The 23,694-nt window shown below is 40.0% G+C and overlaps 3 protein-coding genes across 3 annotated transcripts; 1 reads left to right on the top strand and 2 right to left on the bottom strand.

Moving 5' to 3' along the window:
- Positions 1-648: 648 nt before the first annotated feature.
- Positions 649-7,391, bottom strand: drap1 (DR1-associated protein 1 (negative cofactor 2 alpha)). Its single transcript, XM_018674273.2, has 7 exons — positions 7,174-7,391; positions 6,468-6,540; positions 5,768-5,861; positions 5,120-5,245; positions 3,809-3,899; positions 3,622-3,710; positions 649-2,140 (listed from the first exon to the last, which is right to left on the bottom strand). Exons 1-7 carry the CDS (start codon positions 7,213-7,215, stop codon positions 1,954-1,956), a joined length of 702 nt encoding a protein of 233 aa, XP_018529789.1. The 5' UTR covers positions 7,216-7,391; the 3' UTR covers positions 649-1,953.
- A 220-nt stretch (positions 7,392-7,611) lies between these two features.
- On the top strand, positions 7,612-9,628 carry lg14h11orf68 (linkage group 14 C11orf68 homolog). Its single transcript, XM_018674271.2, has 2 exons — positions 7,612-7,920; positions 8,400-9,628. Exon 2 carries the CDS (start codon positions 8,429-8,431, stop codon positions 9,170-9,172), a length of 744 nt encoding a protein of 247 aa, XP_018529787.1. The 5' UTR covers positions 7,612-7,920; positions 8,400-8,428; the 3' UTR covers positions 9,173-9,628.
- Positions 9,629-9,630: 2 nt separating this feature from the next.
- rela (v-rel avian reticuloendotheliosis viral oncogene homolog A) lies at positions 9,631-22,211 on the bottom strand. The gene is given in 13 exon segments (XM_018674270.2): positions 9,631-10,710; positions 10,712-11,535; positions 12,154-12,237; positions 12,345-12,425; positions 12,529-12,744; positions 14,792-14,896; positions 15,741-15,875; positions 16,624-16,715; positions 18,258-18,340; positions 18,342-18,404; positions 19,766-19,911; positions 20,167-20,202; positions 22,027-22,211. Coding segments are annotated over 13 exon segments (1,971 nt in total). The 5' UTR covers positions 22,034-22,211; the 3' UTR covers positions 9,631-10,611.
- Between the last annotated feature and the right edge of the window lie 1,483 nt (positions 22,212-23,694).

The raw sequence follows: 23,694 nt of genomic DNA, 5'->3' as shown, positions 1-23,694 counted from the left end.
CCGCTGAGTCAACGCTTGTGCAGGAAGGATGCAGTTGTTTTTTTGCGCCGCTCCCCCGGCTCTGTGTTGCTTGGTGGGGTGGGGGAAGAGGCGGCTGCGTTTACACGACAAAAAGGACTGTTTAAAAAAAAATAATAAAGAAGGTGGGAGGAAGAGGAAAGAGACTGGACACACACTCAGGAAGAAGTGTCTGTGACGGTAACAATCGCCTCTCTGTGAACACCTTTCTACAAACCTGTACTGTCTTGTGCTTATCTGATTGAAATGTCAGAGTGAGGCTGCAGTCCTGAGGATAAACAGCAGCTCCTGTCTTTCAGGTTGCATGAGTCACTGGCCAGTAAATCAATGTTAAGATACATCAGTGGGAAACTTTGCTATATTGCAAAATACAGAATGAAAACAAAGGAGTGAAGAAGGCACAGCATTGAATGAGGACTACAAAGGATGTGTTCCCCGCCTGTGAAATTGAAAAATGAAAGAGGAAGCACTTTGAAATATTTTGCTTAAAGATATCTCCGGAGTTAGGTTTTGCCCTTCCAGCCGGTAAACAAAGAGCTGTCTGAAGCTGAACGCCACTGCAGATTTACTTGATGTGGAAACCATTTGAGGCGATTCATCTCTGATATGGAAGACAAAACAAACCAGAACAAGGGTTGCTTTTTTTAATTGAAATATGAACTTTATTTCACCCATACAAAATAAAAAGAATGTTAAAAGTTTACAATACAGTGTCAACTGTCTATGTGGAAACATTTCATACTGAGACTGACATATAAATGGGAGCCCCATTTCTGCTTTAAATTGATACATCTAAAACAATCTAAGATAAAGGAGAAAGTTACTCAAAATTGGAGAGGGTGGCCAGAAGAGAAATCATAGGGGACGAACAACTTTAAAAACAAAGTCATGGTGCGAGAGTCACGGTAAACGTCTGATGGGCAAATCAGGGGAATTTAATGGTGGTATAAAATAATATAGTAGGTCTAAATGCCTGACAGCATCAAAAATAACAACACAATGTAAATCATTAACCTACTGATATGGTTGTCTTCAGGACTGGTCATGGAGGTTTTACAGTTCTCTTGATAAAAAATGTGAATTAAAAATAGAAACTAATTCAAAAAAGCTGTGGCTAGCTAACCTATAGTAAAAATACACCTGCTTCCTTGTTTATGTTACAGCCTGACCACTGAACCGACTAGCGAGTTGTGGGAAAACCCAGAAGTAAGGGCTCATATCTTAACAGCAGTAATTCATAGTCAATCGCTAACGTAGTAATATAACACTTCATGGGTGAGAGAGTGACCTCCTTTTCCCTTAGACAAGTGCCGATCACCTTCCAGGTACTCCACAAGTTGTTGCCCTGAACTCATCTCAATTAACTGCCTTTTTCATGAGCATCAAAGGCTGTAATAAGGCTTTAACTACCACTTTTTCTGCCAACCTGAGGGTTTACATGACGACTGAGAAGTTCACTTCATCGTGTCTATTACAGAGAATTGAGGAAGGAAAAAAGTGCCAAAAGAAAAAGCTACAAGGCAACACAAACCACATCTATCTTGTCTGCGGGGGCTCATGGCAAAAACAGCGACAACTGCCATTTTTAATAGTCAAAATAGAACGACTGACTTGTTAAAAAACATCCTCATTGGATTCTCCTCTACAATAAAATAAAACCTTTTTTTTAAAAAAAAAAGAAAAAAAAAAAGAAAATTAAAACACATAATATACAACCTGTTTTCTGTCTCCTGCGGCGGAGTCTCTCACAGCTGGCTGTCAGGGCTTTTTTCTGCCAGTGGGCTGTGATGAAGAGTCTTTCCCTCCTCTGCTTAGAGCGGCCGCCGCAAGAACAACTTAAGAAATCGAAAATAATGTTGAAAGAGTGTGTGTGTTCTTGTGTGTGTGTGTGTGTGAGAGAGAGTGAGCGGTGGAGAAGGAGGAGGGAAGACGGAGCTAAGAGTCATAGTCTTCATCGTCGTCGTTCTCGTTTTTGTGCGGCGCGGGGGCTGGGGGAGGTGGTGCGACGCTCATCATGGAGGGGTGGGGGGCGAAGGCCATGCCGCCCTGAGGCTGTGCTGGAGCCATGCTGCCCATTGAGACCATGTTGCCCATGTGCATGTACTGGGGGGGTGCGTTTGAGCTGCAGGAGTACAGGCAGAGGTCATTTATATAATACAATATGTACGTCACTTCATGTCAGTCAGACTGGGACTTAAATCACTGCCAATCAAACAAATAGACAAGGACTTGAAGCAACACTGAAACTTTTGCTGAGCAACAGCAGCCTCTGCAGCCACTAGTATTTGTTAGGGACACCAGCGCATTAAATTCTGCTGGTCTCTGAGTGGCTGCAGATACTGCAAGCAGTGTACCTCCAGCTTATGTACAAAAAACAAAGCCCATCAGTCACTCAGCAACAATCAAAATTCACCTTACAGGTCGATAGATGAAATAAAGACTTAGCAAACATTATACACTTTAAGCACATGTTATGCACTTCACCAAAGCTTTTACCAACTTAAAAAATGTTTTAATTTTCTTTTGAGAATCTCCTCTGTTGCCTTTGTGCAATGCACCATGGGAAAACATCATTTCTCTATATGTATAAGTGGCACAGTTTTTTTAAATATTTAACAGAGACAGTTGGCCTCTACTGGCCACATTCAGAATCAATATCTGTCATCATTTGCTGTTCAAATGAGACTAAGTAACATTTGAGAGAAAATATAACAGACTGCAATTAAAAAGTAATAAGTAATAATGATAAGCAATAAAAAGCACAAGTCCTTAATTCAGCACACCCACAGGCGTCTTACTGATACAGCTGCTGTCTGACTTTGTGTACGTCCATACTCACACTTGCTATTATGAGCGCAAACGTTGAGTTCACCCTGACAAGTATGTGAAAATGCAGTGCACTCAAATACTCAAAGCTACTAAACTAACTAGAGTATCTGATTTGAGACACATCAACTGTCTTGGTGTGGTATGATTAGCAGCTTACGATGGCTAAGGTTAGATGACTTGAGGTTCACACTGTTGTGTCCCTCACAATGAGTGTGAGGCAACAGTGGTGGCTGTTTGGATTACTGACTCCATCACAGGTATGACTGCAGCCAAAATGCACTGACAAAGACACTGCTCAAGATTCATTCAGAGGAGTTCAGGAACACACTTGATTAGAATCAGTCCAAAGACAGATTACTGTCATGGAAATCACCAGTGTTAGAGTTAAACATACTTTGCTGCTGGTGACTGACGTGTGGTTATTCAGACATGAGAGCTACATGTTAAATTGCCGTTATGTTTACATGAAGATGCTCATATCTGAAATCAAATTTGGTGATTTTACAGATAAACTGAGAGATCCAATGTTCTTTTCTGGGCTCCAACCTCTTACGTTATATAAACTATTTGAAAATTCCCATGTTTTTACTAGACATAGACAACAGTGTATACTTGTGAATTACCCCTAAAAACCCCTTTCTAACTATGGGGCCTGAGAGATTATAAAACACTTGAGATTCACGCAGTGATGCCAGATGTGAACTGTAATCTGCCTCAAGTGTTTTTAGACACAGTCTGTTCCAGTATCTCAACACAGACAGCATGTGTCCGTACCTGTGGAACCTGGACGCAGCCTGTAGATTTGTGCTTGACTGAGAACCGTCCTCTTCGTCCCCTTCTGTCTCACTGTCTTCAGAGTCATCCTGTCCACCATCACGAGGAATACAACAGTGAGCCATCTCACAACAGATCATTGAAACTGTAGACAGCTGCTGACCTCTGCATGCAAATCAACTCCCACCTCTTGCTCTGACTCTGTGCCAGACAACTTCTTGTCCTTGCCTTTGGAGCCGGCTCCTCCGTTCTTGCGTCCAGACCCTGGTTTTCGACCCCTGGGGAAGAAAACAGAAATGGTGAAAAGTCATTAAATTATATATGAAAGTAGTTCATGGCTATGCTATAATATTCTACAGACATTGCTCAGTTAGTGAAGACCAGACCTGACAGGTCTGAGACTTGCTCACTCAAGGAAACAAGTAATCACACACCTTGTCATTTTCAACATTCAGCATTCATTAAGAATAGTTCTCTGTTCTATATTAATCAATATTGTACTTTAAACTGTACAAACATAAGAGTTGTAACTTTGCACATAAACACCCATTTTATACATTTTAAATGAAAAACATGGCTACCCACATTTTAATATCTTATAAAATAAATTACAAATTAGAAAGTCATTCCATAGCATGAATCTGCAGTTCAGACAGTTACGCCCAAATGGAGCATTAAAATCACTGGAGATCATTTCAAAGCAGATAATAATGTGACTAATACGGCTGGTGGAAATTGGTTTGTGCCATTTATACTCAAAGATACTGTGACTCCACACGCCTCATCCACAAAGCCGAGACAAAATGTCTCAATATTAGCAACTTACAACCACTTTAAATTGAATCTGAATCAAATCAGCCACACTGTTTAGTGAAAAGACAACTTCTTACTCATTTAATTTATGTGGAATCCTCTGCCAGACTCTGCTTCAATTTAGCAGCAGTGCCAGTGTTTGATTTGACAGTCAATACTGCTTTCTCTGCTCTACAATCCTCAATAATTAGTTCTCGCTCTGTAGAACTGAAAAAAATGTGCCTTTTTCTTTACTTTGTTGTTGTCGCTGTTAATGTATAATCACAAAACAAAATGGAAAAAGTAATGAGGTGACACTGCAAAGATGGCTAACAGTTTGCTTTGGTCAATTTCAATTGACAGTAATAACTGTTCTTGCAAAAAGAAAAGGTAACTGGCCTTGTGTCCATGTAAAGGCTGCTCTTCTTTTTGTGATCTGTGAGTGATTCATTTCTTCCATATAATACTTTGGGTGCATCAACTTATCAGAGATGACAGAACAAACTGACTAATTCAGTGATAAACCAGATTAATGAGTCAAACTTAGCTGTGTGATACGGTGACTGGACATGGTGCCTATCATCTGTATGAGAAATGCAGACCTGAGCATGATGGAGTCAACTTAATTGTTTAATTTGTTGGTACTCGTGGTGCTAAACAAACATGTTGAGCTGTGTTTGTGTGTGTGTGAGAAAGAGAGTGTTACCTGCGAGGGACTTTTTCTCCTCCCCCCTCGGTGTGGTTCTCTTCCCCCTCGCCCTGCATGTCTGGCACTGTGGCCACCAGGTCTTTCAAGAAATCGAACTGTTGCTCCAGTTCAATACACTGTTTTCTGTGAATACACACACACACACACAGTTTTCAGACCACTGCCTTGTCTGCAGACTTAAAATACACTCCGAAAAGAGCAAAATGTCACACTAATATCAAATATTCGCATCGACAACACGAACAGTCTGTGTCACAAAGTAAGATTCTCTCGGCAGATAAATCTTACCGTGGCCAGAAACAATTTTAAAAACAGCACAGGGGATTTGATTTGGCAGTTTGCTGCAAATCCACTCAGCAGCACTGTCTAAGTAACACTAGCACAGCAGGTGCACCCACACTATATAATGTGTAATATGGCACCTTAAAATGTTTTCATCTAAATCCAAACGGAATGAAAATATAATCCATTTTCAGCTGCATGTGTCTCCACAATCACAACTTTAATATGATGTCCTGTTACCATCCAGCTACCTGAATTCAAATCTTTCATGTCATTCTGAATGAAATGAGCAGAGAATGTCTTTAACATGCAAATAAGTCCAAATAAACCCAAACATCAAGATACACAAACACAGACACTTACAGATGTGACGTCGTCATTGTCTTTGCATTCCTAGACTGGGTGACATGACAGGCCTTTGTCAGCAACGATTCCAAAAAAAGCTCCAGGGCTCTCGCTGACGTCTCAGTTAAGGAAAGTATGATACAGCACGTCTGTGTCAGTAAACAGATTTACTTACGTGATCTAGCTTACACTGCAACTGCACCTGCAGCCTGAAAACTTTCAAATGTGAAAATGAAAAACATGAACAGCTTGCTTGGGTTTAACAGAACATGCTGACTGTGACAAATATTACTTGCCACTGCCAACGCTTGTTATTTTAAATACTATCTAACAGAGAGCCAATCCACAACTTGCACTGAATGTCAGACAAGGGGGGACTACTTTTCCTTCTTCATCAGATAATCTATCATTTATCTAGAGAATGTTACAAAACATATACTGATAAATAACAAAATATAAGAGCTATCATATGGTCACAGAGCCCAAAGTGATATCTTAATGTTGTTTCATGCTAAAACACAGAAAAAGAACAAATCTACATCTTTTTTTCTGTCAAACTTCTATAAATTAACTGATTCATAAATTAGTTCAGTTACAAGTCAGAGCATTAGTTTGAGGACCCATGACTGAACGAATGGCACAACTGAGATAAATCTAGCACCTCTCATATGAATGATCAAGACCTTGGAACTATGAATATATCTGGCAGGAAGGATACAAATAATAACAGGTACTGCTGCAGCCACTTTGCCTATTTCTTCATCGGTTTGCATGATCTTCTTAATCCTTGCCTGTAATGACAAAAGGTTTAACTATAAGTGTGTGCACAATACGCGTGAATACGGTGACACAACATGGTTTACAGACTTCAAAACAACTTTATGTGTTTCAAAACTTAGGGCCCGCTGATTGAAATGTTAGCAAACATATTTTTGAATCGTCGGGTTACTATCATAGCATGCGTGTTTAATACCATTCATTACGGTCACGGAGATAACATTTACTGTAGTGTATGCCTATGAATATCTCACAAGTTTGCTCAACGTGCAGCTACATACAACAGATTTGCTTAGATTCGTAACGTTCAGTTTCACTTAGCTTCCCATGCTAAAAACAACGCTAATTGCCGAAGTCTCTAGCTAACTTACGTCGCACGCCTAGATTGTAACGTAGCAAACACTGGGGTGCAAGGCAAGTTAGCTAATTCAATAGTACCAGCGACAGCGGTATAACGCAACGCTGCCGCTCACTAAAGCAACTTCTATCTTAATGGTTTACTGCCTGCGTTTGCTAGTTGGCATGTTAGCTCTCTAGGAAACAAACCAGGCCGAATCCCACTAAAACTAGCTAGAGAAGTTAGCTTTATATCGCACTTTGCTAACGTTAGCTAATCTTGACACCGGTTCAGCAAAGTTTAATCTTACCGGAGGGAATCTGGCGTTGTATTTCTTCTTCTTACTGGGCATAATTAAATTACGTGGATGGCTAACCTAAAATAAAATGCAATATATTCTGGATTATTATTCTATGTCATATATAAATCGCCTCCACCGCGCACACACCAGATAGCAGTGGCTAGCCGGCTAACTCGTTAGCACGTCGTTGTCGTCACTCGTTCCCTGTTGCCTGGCAGGTCACTTTGTTTCCGCAGGGTCCTAACGCCTTCAATAGGGAGCAACCATACATCCATGGGAGCAACCTACAAATATAATGTTCTTAAAATTGCGTTAATTGTGAGTTAAACATGTAGCGGCAAGATTGTTGCATTTGATATGAAATGAATATGATCTTAAATGAATGCGTTTTTTCACATTTGTGGATACACCTAGAGGAACTTTGTGAATTGTCGTTGTATAACTACGTCATCGAATGCATTACACCATATAATGCCTAAATAGCTAAATAAAGCTGGTGTTATAGCAGGAATGTGTTCTGTTTTTTACACAACAACGCAGAAAATCTACTTTATTTCAAAAGAACGGGCTGTTTCCGCGGTTCGTGATTTGGTGCATAGATAACGTTGGTTAAACTGCCAAACGTTTGAATGGAATTGTCATATTCGCTGTATGATAGGATGGAGCCAAACCAAAGTCCTGATAGCGTCTCTGACTATACCATCGGGGCTGCGCCTGTGCGGAAGAACAGTGCACAACAAACTTCAACATCTGCAGGTAGGTTAAGCCCTTACATCAACAGTTTGCGGTCAGTGTGCGATAATTACGATTTCCCACAATTAGATATGTGTGTTATAATGTTAGTTGTGCTCAACAGCTGGCTGTAAATAATCTTTTTCCATATTCCAGAAGACGAACAAGGACGGCTAGTAAAATGGCTAGCCAGCTGGCTAGCTAATGTAGGACTGAAGCTAAGCAATTAGAAATAATTTCTGCGTGTTTAATCACATGTCCGCTGTAGACGACACACAACCGGACCTGGACAGCAGCTATTTTTTTTGTAGAAGAAGCGGAGGTGGACTAAAGTTTGCTATTGAACAAATGTTGCTAATGTAGCAGGCTGGCTAACTAGCAGCATTAGTAAACATCCGCAAGCAATCCAGCTGTCCACTCATGCCTGGGTTAGGAAGAACTATAAACTAACCGAGGCAGCATTTGTGGTTTGAAATTAATACACAACACCTTCCCTCCCACAGGACAAGCTCCAGAACTTTGACGTCGCATTATGGAGGAAGAGGAGGCCCCTGTCGATGGCGAGGTGGAGACCCCCTCCACTGCTGAGACTTATGCCGCTGAGGCCATGGCTGCAGACATGGACCCTTGGATTGTGTTTGACTCGAGAAGAACCCCCAGATCTGAGTTTGATGGCTGGCTGGAGAGCAACAGGCCCTCACAAGTGTACAGATTTGGTGATGAGGAGGGTGGTGTAAGTCCTGTGGGGTGGATCGCTGTGCTGGGCCCGAACCACTGCCCCAGTGGTGGTGATGTTATGGGTCTCCAGGAGAGCTGGGAGAAACTTTTGGCCAGTGGCCGGCCTGTCAGCTTCCAGACAGTGAAGGAGCTGGCCCTGAACCACGGGGTGCTCACAGGCAAGTGGCTGATGCACTTGGACTCTGGTTTTAAGTTGGACCATGCATGGGAGTGTGTGGCCAGAGCAGCACTGGATGGCAAGGTCTCTCTAGTTAAAGTCAGTCCCTATGATCCCAAGGCAGAGGGCAAGCAGGTTATTTGTGCCTATAACCAGAACTTCACTGATGAGAATGAGGTTATAAGGCTGGACTCCGTCATCCGGGCCACAGGGGTCAAATGCCCTCTCTCCTACAAGCCGGACGTGTACACATACCTGGGAATCTACAGAAACAACCGATGGAAGCTTTGTCCAACCATATATGAGAGCAAGTTTGACCTGGAGTGTGTACCGAGGCGATCCCACATCGTCAACAAAGTAACCAATCTTGAGGTAACATAAGCCCATCAGAACAAGGGCTGTCCCCTTGTTTTGGACAAAGGTAAACAAAGATGTGCTTAGGTTGTGCAGCACAACTCACAGACTGAAATTGTTGTGAGAGTCAGTGGTTGAATTTTGACCTCAAGTTCTTCCTTTTGGCAAAAAAAGAGCACTAAATCTCATTTCAGTTTTGTCTTCTCATGCTGTAATATTTTCTAAGTGACTTGAAGTATGGTCACATTTTTTGTATTGAAAACATTGTATTCATAAGTAAGAATATTTGTATTCTTGAGTTTCTGTTTGTAACACACTAACACTTACCTGACTGCTTGGTGGCTAAAGAAATCCTTGCTTTGTATGCACATGTTCAGGGGAAAACTTGCATCCAATGAAGCCCTCATTCTTTCACTTTATTTTTTTGCTTTGTACTGAACCATGATTACAGAGTTGCCAAATAAAATCTACTTTTGAAGACCATATTTGTATACTGATTTTTTTTTATTGCAAAGAAAAGTGTTTCTGGATTTCAACAGAATTCATTCATAACAGCAAAAAAAATGCATATAGTACAATCTGCTGACATTATATGAATACAAAACTGCATAGTGCCATCTCAATAAAGCTAATTTAACTAGTATAGCAGGTCTGAACTGTTGAGTTAAATGGCAGCCATATACATAAAAGAACTCAAAAAACTGATTAGAGAACAATAAGATGTTTTACCACCAGACAGAAAACAAGATCCAGTACAGCTCTGTGAGTGATGCATGAACCCCTTTTACACTTCTCTGCTATAAGCATGTACTTAATGTTGCTTGTTTGATAATTATTTACATAGAGACCTTCATTTGGCTATTGAAACATTACTACGTTTTGTTGAGACTCTCAACAAAGGCACCAGTATGGTTACAGTTCAGGCCCACCTTCAGAAAAAAATCTGCTAAGTTAAAAAGTACTTCATGGTCAATAAACATAATTTGCATCAACTTGCCTCTAGATCAGATTAAATTCTTAATGACATATACCAGTTGCTTGGTTTGAAATAAAAAGGTAGACTAAACTTACACATTTCACTTAAAGACAGTGATAATCAATTAACACTGAGCAGAGTTACCAGAATTGTTACAAGGACATCTGATCGTCTTTTTAAAACAAACATTTGCTGGTGGATAAATCTTCCACCATTATGTTGACACAGTGGCTGAAACAATAAATGACTGCTGCTAAACATAGGCTTAACAAGGGCAATAAAATCTGATTATACTCTGTCCTGTGTTTTATCATTTTGTCAGACAAACTGTATATAAAGCCTGGTAAAATCCACTAATTGAAAACCATAAATAGTCTTTGCTGGTATTTCAATAAGCATGTCCACAGTGAGCTGTTTTGCTACATTCTGTCTTCTCCAGCCCTTCATATCCACCTTGTGGAAAGGAATTTTAGTTCTGAAGGCTAAACGGTCAGTACACGTGGTCTATGTGAACATGTCTGTAAAAAAAATTGCGTGGGCAAGCTTTAGGTTGGGTGTCCTGACACAAACCCAGCTTGGCTTTCACTGTTGAAAATGGAAATAAGACGATCCTCGTCAGCAGACATCAGCTCGTCAAACTCATCCAGCACAGGGGCCCGGTGGCTGTTGTTGGATGCAATGTCAATCATGCTCTCGTTCTGGAGCAAGCTGACGATGCTGTTGGGGTAATTCATCCAGGTGCTTCCTGGGTTGCTGGCAGGGTCAGAAGTGTTCTGGGATACTGTGTTGCTTTGGGCAGCAGTAGAGGAGGTGGGAGGGGCAGCTTGTTGGCATGGAGCTTGGGCCAACATTGAGGCGACATTTCCACCCTCACTCATGAGGCGGTGGTTCAGAAGGTCCTCAAAGTCATCCATGTTTAGGCTGTCCAGGGTGCCTGGGGCTTGGGCTTCGGGAAAGCTAGGGAACTCTGGGATATCATCATCCACAATTGGTGGGTCCACCCGGAACTGAGAGCTCTGCAGGGTGAAGGAGGTGCTGGCCTGTGAGGAAACTGTGCTTCCCTGAGAAGCTGTGGGCTCCTGGGCCATAGCCGAGGAAATGTTAGGGAAGAATTCATGAAGGTCTGACAGGTTGACAGTTGAGTAGTCCTGGTTGGCGCTGGAGGTGGTGGTGGTGGAGGAGGAGGAGGAGGAGGAAGGCGGCTGACTCATTGTGAAGTTGGTCACTGGAGTGGCTTTGGGCCGGGTGTCCAGCTTCAGGCTCTCCATGATCTTCCATGTTTGGTTTGTAGTCGCAGCTGAGATGGAGGAGGAGGCCTCTGCCTTAGGCTGGACTGAGAAGATCTGGCCTGGCTGATTGTATGAGTAGGAGGGCTGGGGTTTCACTGCACTAGCACTAGGGGGCACCACAGCTGCTGAATACACACAGAAGACAACAAGCCATTTGAGTTGCAGCACTCAAAATCTCTGGTGTAACATATTCTTTATTTAGAAAGTCACAAAGAAATTCTTAGTTTAAGGTCGTTTTTTAAAAATAAGTTTATTGCTACAATGGTTTGGATTTCTTTAATAAAGGAGAAAGTGGAAGAAATACATTAAGCAAAGAAGTTTAAAGTACATCTAACTTATTGTTCAACTTTATTTAAGGGACCTTGACTTTTACCAAAATACAGTAGGTATTCATACAGCAAAATATGTATATGTATATATGTAATATAAGTTCAACTTTAAAATATCAGAAAATAGTAAGAAGTCTTTTTTGTCTAACCAACACTCACACCAACTTAAAAATATTCAATTATATTAATTAAAAAAAATAATAGATAGTAGATAGTAATATATCTTTAGAACAGAGAAGCTGAAATTTTTAACATTTCAGCTTGATAAATGATGAAACCTCTGATCGTCAAAATAGTTGCCAGTTAATCTCCTGTTAATTAACTAATCCATTAATCAATCTTTAGCTTCAGCCGACCTCTGCAGGGATTGAAAAGGATCACTGTATGTGATATGAACAGAGTAAACAGACTCACCAGCTTGTGGGTTCATTGATGGAGGCTTGGCTGTGACTGTTCTCCTCGCTGGGCTGATGTGCCGTCTATCTTGTGGAATGGACACTGAAATTTTAACAGACATGATTATATTACATTGTGCCTAAAACAAAAATCACTATTACCTTATTACATTGTGGTAGAGAGTCAGAAAACAAAACTCATCAACATACCGCTAGACAGCATGGGCCCAAGCTTCAGGCTCTGGAACATGTCTCCTGTACGCTTTCTCTTCTCACTCAGTCTGTATTCATCTACAGGGGTCATTTTTAAAAAGCAGTTATAAGACCAGTTTGGGGAGCTGATTAACAGATTCATACCTCAGGTATCATATGGATTGAGAACATTGCCTCCTACCTGGGTCAGCGGGCAGGTACTGGAAGTCCATTGGCTCGCTAACCTCGCGATCAGAGGGCCGGCGGAGCTGCATCTTGACTCTAATGGGCTCAGTGAGATTAGTGTCGCGGTAGGGCGGCGTGCGGAACACGATGGCCACCTGCCTGTGGACATCGGCCTGGGAGAAAGTGCCCTTTCCCTCCCAGGAGTCCTGGAAGAAACGCACCTCAATGTCCTCTGTGGGAGAGCAGAAAATGGGAAATTTAGATATTATATTAGATATTATAGCGCAGAGACTCCCCACTTTAAAGAAGAATCTAAATTAGACATTGATCACACAGCTGTCAAATTTAAAGCGACAACGGGTATAATGTTTAAAATGTCTTGTTGTGAAAATGGCGACATGACACTCAACTGGAAGGACCAACAGCTATATCATCTAGTGATGGTTCACAGACTGTTTTCACACTGATGTAATGTGTATCCAGCTTGAGCTAAGTCATGGAGTTCTCTGGGGAACATCCCTCAGCTCCCATGTCCAAAATAGAAAACACATGTTCACAGCATATGCGTCTGCTATGATCAATCTGCTGCAAATAAAAGAGTGAAAAGACTGATAATGATTGTATATTTTTGCCTTGTTTAACTGAGTGTTAATGAGGAGATAATGAACAGAAACTGTAGATAAATCTGAGTTCAGGGTTTATGGTGCAGGGGCACTCAAAGTTTATATCAACAGCACAACACACAGGAGATTATTCTGATGTGAACCTCATGATACACTGCAAAAAGTAGAAATTTTCCGTTTAGCTTTTTCAAAGCTGCTTTCACATGCAGACAGAGACACAGTGGTGAGCAAGTTAACTGTCACTATACACACTAGGTGATTTATTAGAAAACAGGAAAAATGAGAAGTGGACGTCCAAATAGAGGAAGAAAGCCTCAGGTTCGTGATAAAAGTCACTCAAAGAAATAACATGACGGCACCACGTTGCATTACGCACCACAGATACAGTGACAAAAAGTGCCCAAAAATATCATTTGACACTGGTTGCGTGCACGAGCAGAGGAAGACAAAATTCATTATCACTTTAAAAAGCGGTTATGGTGAACAGTTGCATGTTTACACTATTTAAACCAGCAGACAGAGCAACATTAGCATTCATTTGGAGTCATGTCTCTGGCCAATGAATACCAGACAAATATTCACTCTCCTTTTAGCTCAGTCTTATTTGATAAATTATTTAATATAAATATTTATTAATGCAGCTTTAAAGTCATTTTTAAGGGTGAGGGGTATGAAGTGGCAAATAGGATCATCACTACACTGATAAAAGAGTAAAACACCAGTAAAACAAAAGTGTAGTACCACAAAATTTTGATGTAAAGAGCAACTTATGACGTTATAATGTGTTACATTTGACCTAATCACTACTCAATCACTACTACCTAACCCCACTCCTAAAATGGATGCTATCATTGGCCTCTATAAGCTCGTGGTCATACTAGACCAAGTAAGGTTGTAGCAGCAAAACCGCTAAGTGAATTAAAAGTGAGTGAATGTTTTTGTTGGGTTTCATTGCTTATAAATTCAATTTTCTATCTGTGAAAGGAGCATGTTATATATTATTTTGTCTTAATAGAGTCTCACTTTAAAGGAGGTTGACAAACCATTGTATCTCCAGTGAAATTTTAACTTGATTACTTGAAAATTTGTTAACCTTCAAGCATCAATATATCCTACTAACAGCACCCTTATGTCCCACTGTGGTATGGGATTTATTCATTTGTGGCCTCAAGTAAAAGCTAAGTAGACTGGAAAGATTGGTCTGGTCAGTTTTGTGTGTATTGGCAAATAGCACTGCTTTTTATTAGATCAATGCCTTGTTAAGTCATCACCTGTGTTACTCATATTTCCTTCTATTCAGTTGCAATTGTAAAGAAGGAAATTGGACCATGAATATGTAATTTATGAGGTTATCTATTTGATCATTAACATTGAAGGAACATAAACGCTGTGCAACAATGAACCTCTAAGATGTGTATTTCAAGCTCACTTACAAAAAAAAAAAAAAAGGCCAGCATACTGTCACTACTACTGTCACAACTCACACTGATATGTCGTACAACTGCTTAGTCAGTTAGTGAGTTCTATTTCTGGATTGTCAAATGTGAAAGTACAGGTTCAGAGTTGTGCACAAACAGCCAGTGCTGCATGGGACTGTTGCTGATGCCGGGGAAGACTAAAATGAAAGACTATTGTAGCCGTACAGGCATACTGTACCTTTTTGTACTTTGTCACACAGTAGAAAGATTTCATCCCCTCCCTTGCAGCTTCCAGAGTTGCGGTTGACTCTGCAGATCTTCAGCTCAGCTGTGTTAGGGGCCCCTGCAACACAAAAAAAGCAGGTTAAAACACACACTTCAACACCAAGGCTACAGATTAATACCAGACAACTGCTAAATGCAGAGGAACTGCAAACTGTTAGTGTTTCAGCAGCTGAACACTTTGCTTACCAAATGAAATACCTGAGCTTTTACTGATTGTACATTTTTATGAATATTGATTTCAATTTCACTACACTGTATTTTCAAGTGTAATAATTTATCTGTTTTGATGAAAAAGTCACTTGTTGCAAACATCATATTTAGACAATGACTTATCCCTAAGAAATCTGTCATAAAAAAGATTCTCTATACTTACTGTATCTCTATATAGACCTGTGTATTGGGAATGGTTTTGGTTAAAAAAAAGGGGGGGGGGGGGGGGGCACAATAACTGAATGAAAGTTACGATACCGTTTACATAAAAGGGACACAGTAACAACCACAGACTAATTCTTGTAAAATATCTTCGGGCTGACAAGAAAAGTTGAGATGCAAAGAGGAACAAAGAGTGTCTGAGGTAATTACAGGTTGCAAGAGATGTACAGGTTGGAGTGTGAACTTCATTTTGCATGAATGTGTGGCTACACAAAGCTCACACTGGATGCTGGTGTTTAACTGAAATTCAGTAAGATTTATTCTACCTTGACCAAAAAGCCTGATAGCAATGAGCTTGTGATAGAAATACGCAAAACATAAATGATCAAAAGATATTCAAGAGCATATAATTCTTACTTATCAGCTGCCTCTCACCAAATACATTAATATTAGCATTAAAAAGCTTTATCAGTTGAACCTCACTATACAGCAAATGTGGATATATGTTAGTACATGTGTTGTCCACTCACTGTTGTCATAAATGGGCTGGGATACCACAGGCTCCAGAGGAAACAGCTCCCCTGTAGGCAGAGTGATGGAGGCCTGGAAGCAAAGCCGAACTGAATTCAGGTCAAACTCCTCTTCCCACACCTTCGCCTCTGAAACTGCAGCCAAAAAAACAGCAGGGAAAGGGTGGGGTGCACAATCAGGCAACACAGAAGTCTGATAGAGCACTGCATCCTGTAATATGTAGGCTATCAGAGCTCAAGTGTCTGTGGAGGGCGAGGGAACAAATTTAATTTCCTGTTAATGGTGTTATTGTTACGATACTTTGCTTAAACTACATCTGGTTATATTCAGTTTCTGTTCAGTGCCCCTTGCTGTAGACTAAGTGAAGTTAAACTTAGGGGGTATGACTATGCCACAGTTATGTACATTTTCCAATGACATTTCAGTTTCTGCTGCAATTTTTCTGTTAAGCCACTGCAGCTATCACTGCTCATGCTAGCTAGTTCTCAACTCAGCAATGGAAAAAGTTAGCTGGCTGCAGGTTGATATACACACATTGTATAAACAGGACATAGAAGAATGGGCGTTTTTATTTTTTTTTTTCCACAGATGAAATAATGACATGAATTTAAAATTTAGATTTTAAGTCACTAAGTAACTTTTGGTTTCAGCATTTTCAATGAGATACTCTTTACATGCACCAAAGCATGTTTGTATGTCAGAAGTATCAGTTCTAGTTCTGTAAAACTCCACCAAATGAGTCTTTACTTTTGAGTAGGACATTTGGGGACTCTCTCCACACAGCGCAATAACTTTTTACACAATGGCAGATTTACCAGAGAAAGGGCAACAACACAGAAAGCACTTTGTGTTGTGCACTCATCTGTAACCATGACTACTTACTGTTGAAGGGGTTATTATTGGTCTGCAACCTGCAAGTTATGGCCTCATTCACATCCTTTTTCTTCACACACTGTATGCCCAGGTTCTGAAAACTGAAAGAAAAAGAAAAGTCTGAGACTGAAACTACATGAACGTACATGTGCCCTCTAACTCACAACAGTTGTAGTGTTTGATATTGTGAGAGAACCAACACATAACTGTGGCTATAAACTTAATTTACTGTTTACATGGTGTGGTCCATTAGCCCCCATTTTAATCTTCAAACACCTCTGCTTTGGACATTTTTGCTCCCATAAAAGCCACATTCATAAATAATAAAGCTACATCACCATGGATCACTAACCACATCCCAGCTTCAGAAGACAGCTGGGGAGAGTGGAGGTGGAAAAATATTAGACTTTAAGTACACTACCAAGTTAATCTATAGAAGACATCAATTTAAGATGCCATTTTTGTCAATAACCACTGCGGAACACTGGTAATCACCTTTTCAACTCACCTAGAGTTAATAATTTGAACTCTAGTATCATAAGAGTTCTTGCTTAAATGAAAAGTTACTCGACCATTATTCATCTAATCCAAGATTCCTGCTCCTGTTTCATTTCTTTTCATCCTTGATCCCTGAGTTATTTAGTCACAATTTCTGTTACAGAACATTACATTGTACAGTACACTGTATTAACTCATGCATCCCAAATTCTTCTGGTAAGTACTGGATGTATTGTAGTTCTCTATGATAACAATAGAGGCATCTCCCTTTCTACTGGTTGTACTCTTGACCATTTCAAACAGTCCTGTGGCTAATACTTGCTTTTATCAAAATATCAATATTATCTAATTGAGAAACAGTTGTCTCATGTAAACAAGTGCACTTACTCAGTCTTTATCACAATACTGGCAATAGACTATAGTACACGCTGTTTATTTGAATTTCATCACACTCGTGATGAAGACAAACAAATTCCCTCTAGCCAGACAGACTGGTGCGATTATGTAATGTTAAGTCTAATATTGTGTAAAAGCTATGTTGTCAGACCCTTAATATGTCTTTCCTTTTTTAAAGGTGTAAACTGCAGAGGCAAACTCAGCTTATCACCAGGTAGTTTACGCTGTTAATGTTTTACTCAACTCAAAAACCAAGATGAAGCCAGTGACTAGTTTTACTAAGGCGACAATAAACACGTCATGTCCCACAAATGATGAGGGCTTTATCTAGGTCAGTCTCTAACAAATGCCACCCTGTTTTGTTTCGATGCTGCATTTTCCCCCCAAGGCAATTCGGTATAATTTTGAACACTGGCACTAATATCTCTATAAAATGTGTGAAACACTGAGCGACGCATATTTATATATATATATATATTTATATATTTAATATTTAATCTATACTGCTGCTGTTCAAACTGCCATACACCCTAAAATCCTGCTGTACATATTTAATATTAATGTATATTTATCCACATTCTGCCTGCAGAAATTTTGCACATACATTTACACTGCACTGAAACTGAAAAACTGAAGCCTATGTAAACGAAATTTCGCTCTGTATACACTTGCTGCATACTGAATGACAATAAAAGTCTGTCTAAGTCTAGGTCTAAGTGATGTCCACACCACATGCAAAACACACTGACCTGTGTATTCGTCTTTCTTGCAGGTCGGCCTCGTAGTAGCCATGTTTGCAGTCCTTACCAACCAGTTCGTGGGGGTGAGGCTTTGTGTGGAGCATTCTTTGTTACCAATGAGATACGAACACGCAAGGGACCGTTGTAGTTGTGCACCTGTATGAGGAAATGTGTCACACTTGAATGATTACAAACGGCAAATTCAAGGGAAAATTTTAGAGGGGTGAGTGATTGATTGTAGTCGTTTAGTTAAAGGGTTGCCTCAAACAGACCCTGCGTGGTATAGATAATGGTTGGATGGACTGATGGATGTTCAAACAGGATAACTTCATGTAATAACTCACATATTCTACTACGTGAGCTTCAACAAGGAAGCAACAGTATTTTTAGAAAATAATATAAAAGGGAATGAATCCTACAGGGTTTCAGTCAAATGGGGATTTCTCTCTTTCTGAAAAAGAAGAACAGTTTTACATTTTGGAAAATATGCCTATTCTCAAACGTTCACAAGAAAAAAAAAAACTGCTTACCGGCATCTGTAAAGCTAACTAATTTATATGGTATATCTTGTTTGTTTCATTAACACAAAATCTGAAGCGTAAAAACAACAATGGGCCCTTTTATGGAGGCTTCTAGATACCTAGAACTCTACCAGCTGTCTGATACTGCGTCCAAAGAACTGGCCAATTAATCTAATCTAATAAAGTTAGAAAGGTAAAAATGTCAGCATCACAGGTTTCCAGAACCCATGACATTGCTTTGTCCAACCAACAGTCCAAAACAGAGAAACTGAACCATGTGAGCTGACCATTTTTGTTTTAAAAATACCAAACAGTCAGTGACCATGAAGTGAACAGACTTAGCTCTTTTAGCTCTACTTATTCATATTCCCACATTCTACTGATGTTTTGGGTCTTTTAATTTGATCTAATTCTAATAATTATCTTGAGTGGCAGGTTGATGTTTTTGTCTATAAAATGTTACAGAATTGTAAAGAATACACAGTAAAATTCACAAAAGCTCAACATCTTCAAACTGTTTGTCCAACATCCCCTGGTAGCTTCTTATCCACTAGAGTAATGGGAACACCCCACAAGACATATTCAAGAAGTGGAATGCAAAGAAAGGTTGGTTTTTGTATCTTATGTTACAATCATCCTATTTGCGCTAATTATTTCCGGCTAGGTCTGTTTTGTTTGGTCTGCTCCCTGGTCTAATGATGTTCATCTGTGGTGTCTATTGCTGCTGTTGCTGTGATTTCCACATTAACAATACAGCAGCCTCCTCCAGTGTTGCCATGCTTAGTTTCATTGTGCAAACTCTTGAGTTCTCTTAACAAAGATGTTCTCTTTTGCAACAGGAGATGATTGAGCCCTGACCTGCCACCTAGTGTCTCCAGGTCCAAACCAGGTATACAGACAAGCAGAGTAAAGGCAGAGTAGTATGGTGGTATAGTGGCAGTATGGTAAAATTGATTGGATTGGAAGACATGCAGCAGAAAGTTGTGTCCAGCTCACCTTTATGGCTGGGTGAGTCTTAGTGGTGTCGTTGCTCTTCTCTCCGGGGATGCTGCCGGCCGAACGCCCTTCACACTTATACCTAAACCTCATCCCCCTCTGCTTTGGCTGCTCAATGATCTCTATGAAGGGGTTTGCTGTTTGGACTGGTGGACAGACAGAATAAAGAGAGGAAAAGTCAGACTTATATGCAGTGGTCACTCTTAGAAAAAAATACAAAAGCACAGTGTCCTGACAGTGGAACTACCTGTCGACACTGTTTTACCTCTGTCAGTGTGTCAACACAGAAATAGCTCTGTTATCGATCTGCAGTACACAGAGTGTTGTAATGTTTACTCATGACATGCTTACTGCAGTGATTCATACATGACACTGACCATTTGCGGGAAATAGTCTCTTACCTGGGTTGAGTGGGGTCAGGCCCCATGGATACACACCTGTGGTAGGAAGAGAACAAGAAAAGAAAATTCAGCTCCATGTTTATCTCAAAAGAAATAGCAGTTCACCATTTAAACTAATGACACACAGTGCACAGTGGCAAAACTTTTCAGCACGTCTCTGTGGTTTAGTAAGAGTTTGTCATTTGTGGTGTGGTCAGGGTGGAAATGTTTCAGACAGTGCAGCGTCCAAAGAGGTCAAAGGACGCTGAGATTCGAGGGCTTCCCAGCTAAATTTAATTACTCTTCATAAACTGCCTGCCAGAACTCCTAAAGATGAAGAACTGCAGAGGAGAGCAAACAAAGACAGGCAGGGGTGTAATATCAGTGTCGCGTTACCCGACTTGTTGTGAGAAGCCTCCATTGTGAGTGAAGAGCATGCAGAGCTCTAGTTTCAGGTTGGTGGTTAATGAATTGTTGAGATTCATAGAAACAAACGAGGTGTGACGCAAGATCAGGTGGTCAGAGCTCCACCCATCAGCTAGTAGGACTTGTTCCATTTTAAAGCATGAGAAGGATGCTTTCCAAGTCATGACAAGCCTACTTCCCCAGGCTCAGACCAAGATAAGAGAATGTGGGGAGAAAATGCTGTGGTTTTTTTTTGTTTTGTTTTTAAGTAACAAATGTAAAAAGTCAGCATTTAAAATTATAATATGTAACATTAAAGTAGATTATTATGGATCTTGGAATTAGACACAGCATAAGCACCAATAAGTGTGTAATAATTGCACTTCTGAATATTAATGTGAAAAACATCCCTATCTATTTTTTGAGAATGGATGCTGTGAAAGTGAAAGTCACAGTTTGGCACTTAGAAAATCACTCAATGTATTAATTTCAAAACACAGCTGAAGCATCTGAGACATTTGTGTGAGTCACTTTCTTTGCTTCAACAAATCTGTTATGCCTGTTTGTCACACACTGTTAACTTTCTGTGTAATGATTGTCTTATTGGCTCACCAACTCATTCCCATATCCTAGACATGGATAAATCCTGTTTATCAACAATGGAGGTCTATGGCGGGGGGAACACGTGGAAACGCTTAATCCTAGTATTCCATAGAAACTCCATTAGAAAAACTTGCTATTTAAAGTTTTTTAAACAGGGAAAGGTACAGGGACAGTTTTTAAACGTCACAAGATAGTCTTCGCATCGACATACACATGTCCTACAACAACAGCCCGTATCTCACCACAATTCGTGCAAAATTATGATGCGTAATTTCCATAATTTCCATCCACGAAAATTGAGGTGGGCGGTTGCGAGCGGCGTGGACCAATTATCATGGGGGAGATTTTTAATTGAAACGAACGCAAACTGACGGCTTACATCTCAGCCGAATCGAAGATAAATTGTTCACAATGACCGACACGCTTTCAGAATGGGACTTATAAATTTAATATTTCCTAAAATAGACAGATAACCATTACACTGCAAAGTATTTGAACGAAGTTTGGCATTTAGTCATACTAGTAGCGACAGGGAAATCCATGAGGTGGACTAACCCATCAGGCCTTTTGGCAGCTCGACACGGTTTAGCTCACCCGTGCCAGGTGAGTAAGTCATCGACAGAGAAATAAACACGACCAATGTCACATCACAATTTACTATAATATGGCAAGAATAAGTCGTAAAAGCGCCACTTTAAGTCAAACTTCCCTCTGAACGTTAGCTTAATGTCCGGGAACAGCAGACTCCTCCTGTTAGCAAAACCCAGTGGTAGCGGGGCTTTCCCCTGTGCGCAAAACAACTCCCTGTACAGTTTCACCTCCACTGTCTAAGCTGAGTAAACAGTCCGGACAAATAAAAGCAGCCCCACTTACCTTCCATGGCTGTGTCCGAGTCAGACTCACGCTTCTCCTTCGACAGCCCTGTTTATCTGTAGTTTGTTTTTTTTCCTTTCGGCTAAAAGACGCTACAAACACGACAGAGGAGACTAAAAACTTCTTGACAGGGCTGTTCTGTCGCCTCCCTCGCTCCACCTACATCTGTGTACAAGAGCGTAGAACAGATAGTAAAGCTAGACGCAGGTTTAACACATGTTTTCCGGTAAGAACAGAGCAGAAATACAATTGAGGAACATTATGCTGCAACTTTTTTTTTTTTGTTTGTTTTTGTTTTTTTTGTTTTTTTTTTGCGTAACACGCTGCTTTCCAAAGTCAACCCGGTGACCTCACCCTGTAGTAACCTACATGGAAATGCAACTTTATTGTCTTAGACCAATAGGTCAATTATTATTTTTACTGTTTTCCATTAATTTAGGTTGCTTATTTATTTTAGCTAGTAAACAAGGTAACTGTAAAGTAGAAATAATGAAACACTGGGATTACATTTTTGAATTAGGATATGTTAAATTAATATTTGTCACTGTCAAAAGTCATACATCCCACCACTGCAAAACGTACTGTAATGTAAAATACTATCATTCAACAATGATGAATGATAATATTCTTAAATTGAGAACAGATAATTTTATCATTTTCAAGTACTTTACCACGTTTTCCCACCAATATATACATAATAATGGTAATGACAGTGTTCAGGAAATGGCATAATTACCAAGACAAATATTTAAAACTAAAATTTTAATTGTACCTTTTAAAAACAACACATATTGAACGGTTTAGTCTTCCTTGAAAACTAATTAGTACCTCATATGTATTGAAGTAATTCATTTAAGGCCTATTTTGTGACATATAAAATGTATGCAAATAAAAAATGCATTTTTTCACTCAACAAACTGTGTGCTATTATTTTGAAGAGAAGCCAGGTGTTTCCGGTATTATCCACTGGTTAGCTTTACACAGCTGCACCCCCTCTGCCTTTCCTCTGCATTGCAACTTGCCACCACCCACTCAAAACAGTGCGGAAATACCCAGATGACGCACTTGAAAGGAAGAGAAAAGTAAGTTGTGAGTGGGAGAGGCAATAACATAACTTCTGGCTTTAGTCATAACCTGGAAGAAAGATTTAGACCGGATCCTTCTCGATCTGAGCCACAAGTTTATTCTCAGGCTTATCTTCTGTAAACAGACCCATCAATGTAAAACGTTCCACTGTAATTGTACTCTAAAGATGTTTTTATGACCATTTTTATTCACCAGTTATTCATCCACTGACCCACACTACAGGTTTCCATTCAGATGGTGGCCCACGCAAAAATCACTGTTCCAGGCCTTAACACTAGCAAGGCAGTGGCAGTAAACATCTCTTATTCTAATCCCTTCAAATGAATGAATTATTTTTTATCATTATTTTATTTGATCTACTATCTACAGCTGTATTTTTATATTTCAAATCACTAAATAATCATATAACCATTTATTAAAAACTTTACACTTCTTCTTCATAATTCTGACATATTATGACCAGGAGAGGGCGCAGCAGGTAAATAAATCAGGAAATGCTTTCTGTGCAATTTGTCCCTTGATAATATTTAGTGACTTGCCCTTAATTCTGCTTCTTTTTTGTTATCTTTTCCACAGTTTTCT

This window comes from Lates calcarifer, linkage group LG14 (genome assembly GCF_001640805.2).
Source record: "Lates calcarifer isolate ASB-BC8 linkage group LG14, TLL_Latcal_v3, whole genome shotgun sequence".
Taxonomy (NCBI): domain Eukaryota; kingdom Metazoa; phylum Chordata; class Actinopteri; family Centropomidae; genus Lates; species Lates calcarifer.
The sequence above is the reverse complement of the archived record's forward strand: the minus strand, read 5'-3'. Positions and strand labels throughout refer to the sequence as shown.

What these genes read in the sequence shown, in the direction of transcription:
- drap1 (XM_018674273.2), bottom strand. Translation starts at nt 7,215, where the DNA reads ATGCCCAGTAAGAAGAAGAAATACAACGCCAGATTCCCTCCG. An exon ending in ACAACGCCAGATTCCCTCCG is followed by an intron (nt 6,541 to 7,173) that starts GTAAGATTAAAC and finishes TTGTCATTACAG; the next exon opens with GCAAGGATTAAGAAGATCAT. An exon ending in AGCAGTACCTGTTATTATTT is followed by an intron (nt 5,862 to 6,467) that starts GTATCCTTCCTG and finishes CTGAGACGTCAG; the next exon opens with CGAGAGCCCTGGAGCTTTTT.
- lg14h11orf68 (XM_018674271.2), top strand. Translation starts at nt 8,429, where the DNA reads ATGGAGGAAGAGGAGGCCCCTGTCGATGGCGAGGTGGAGACCCCCTCC.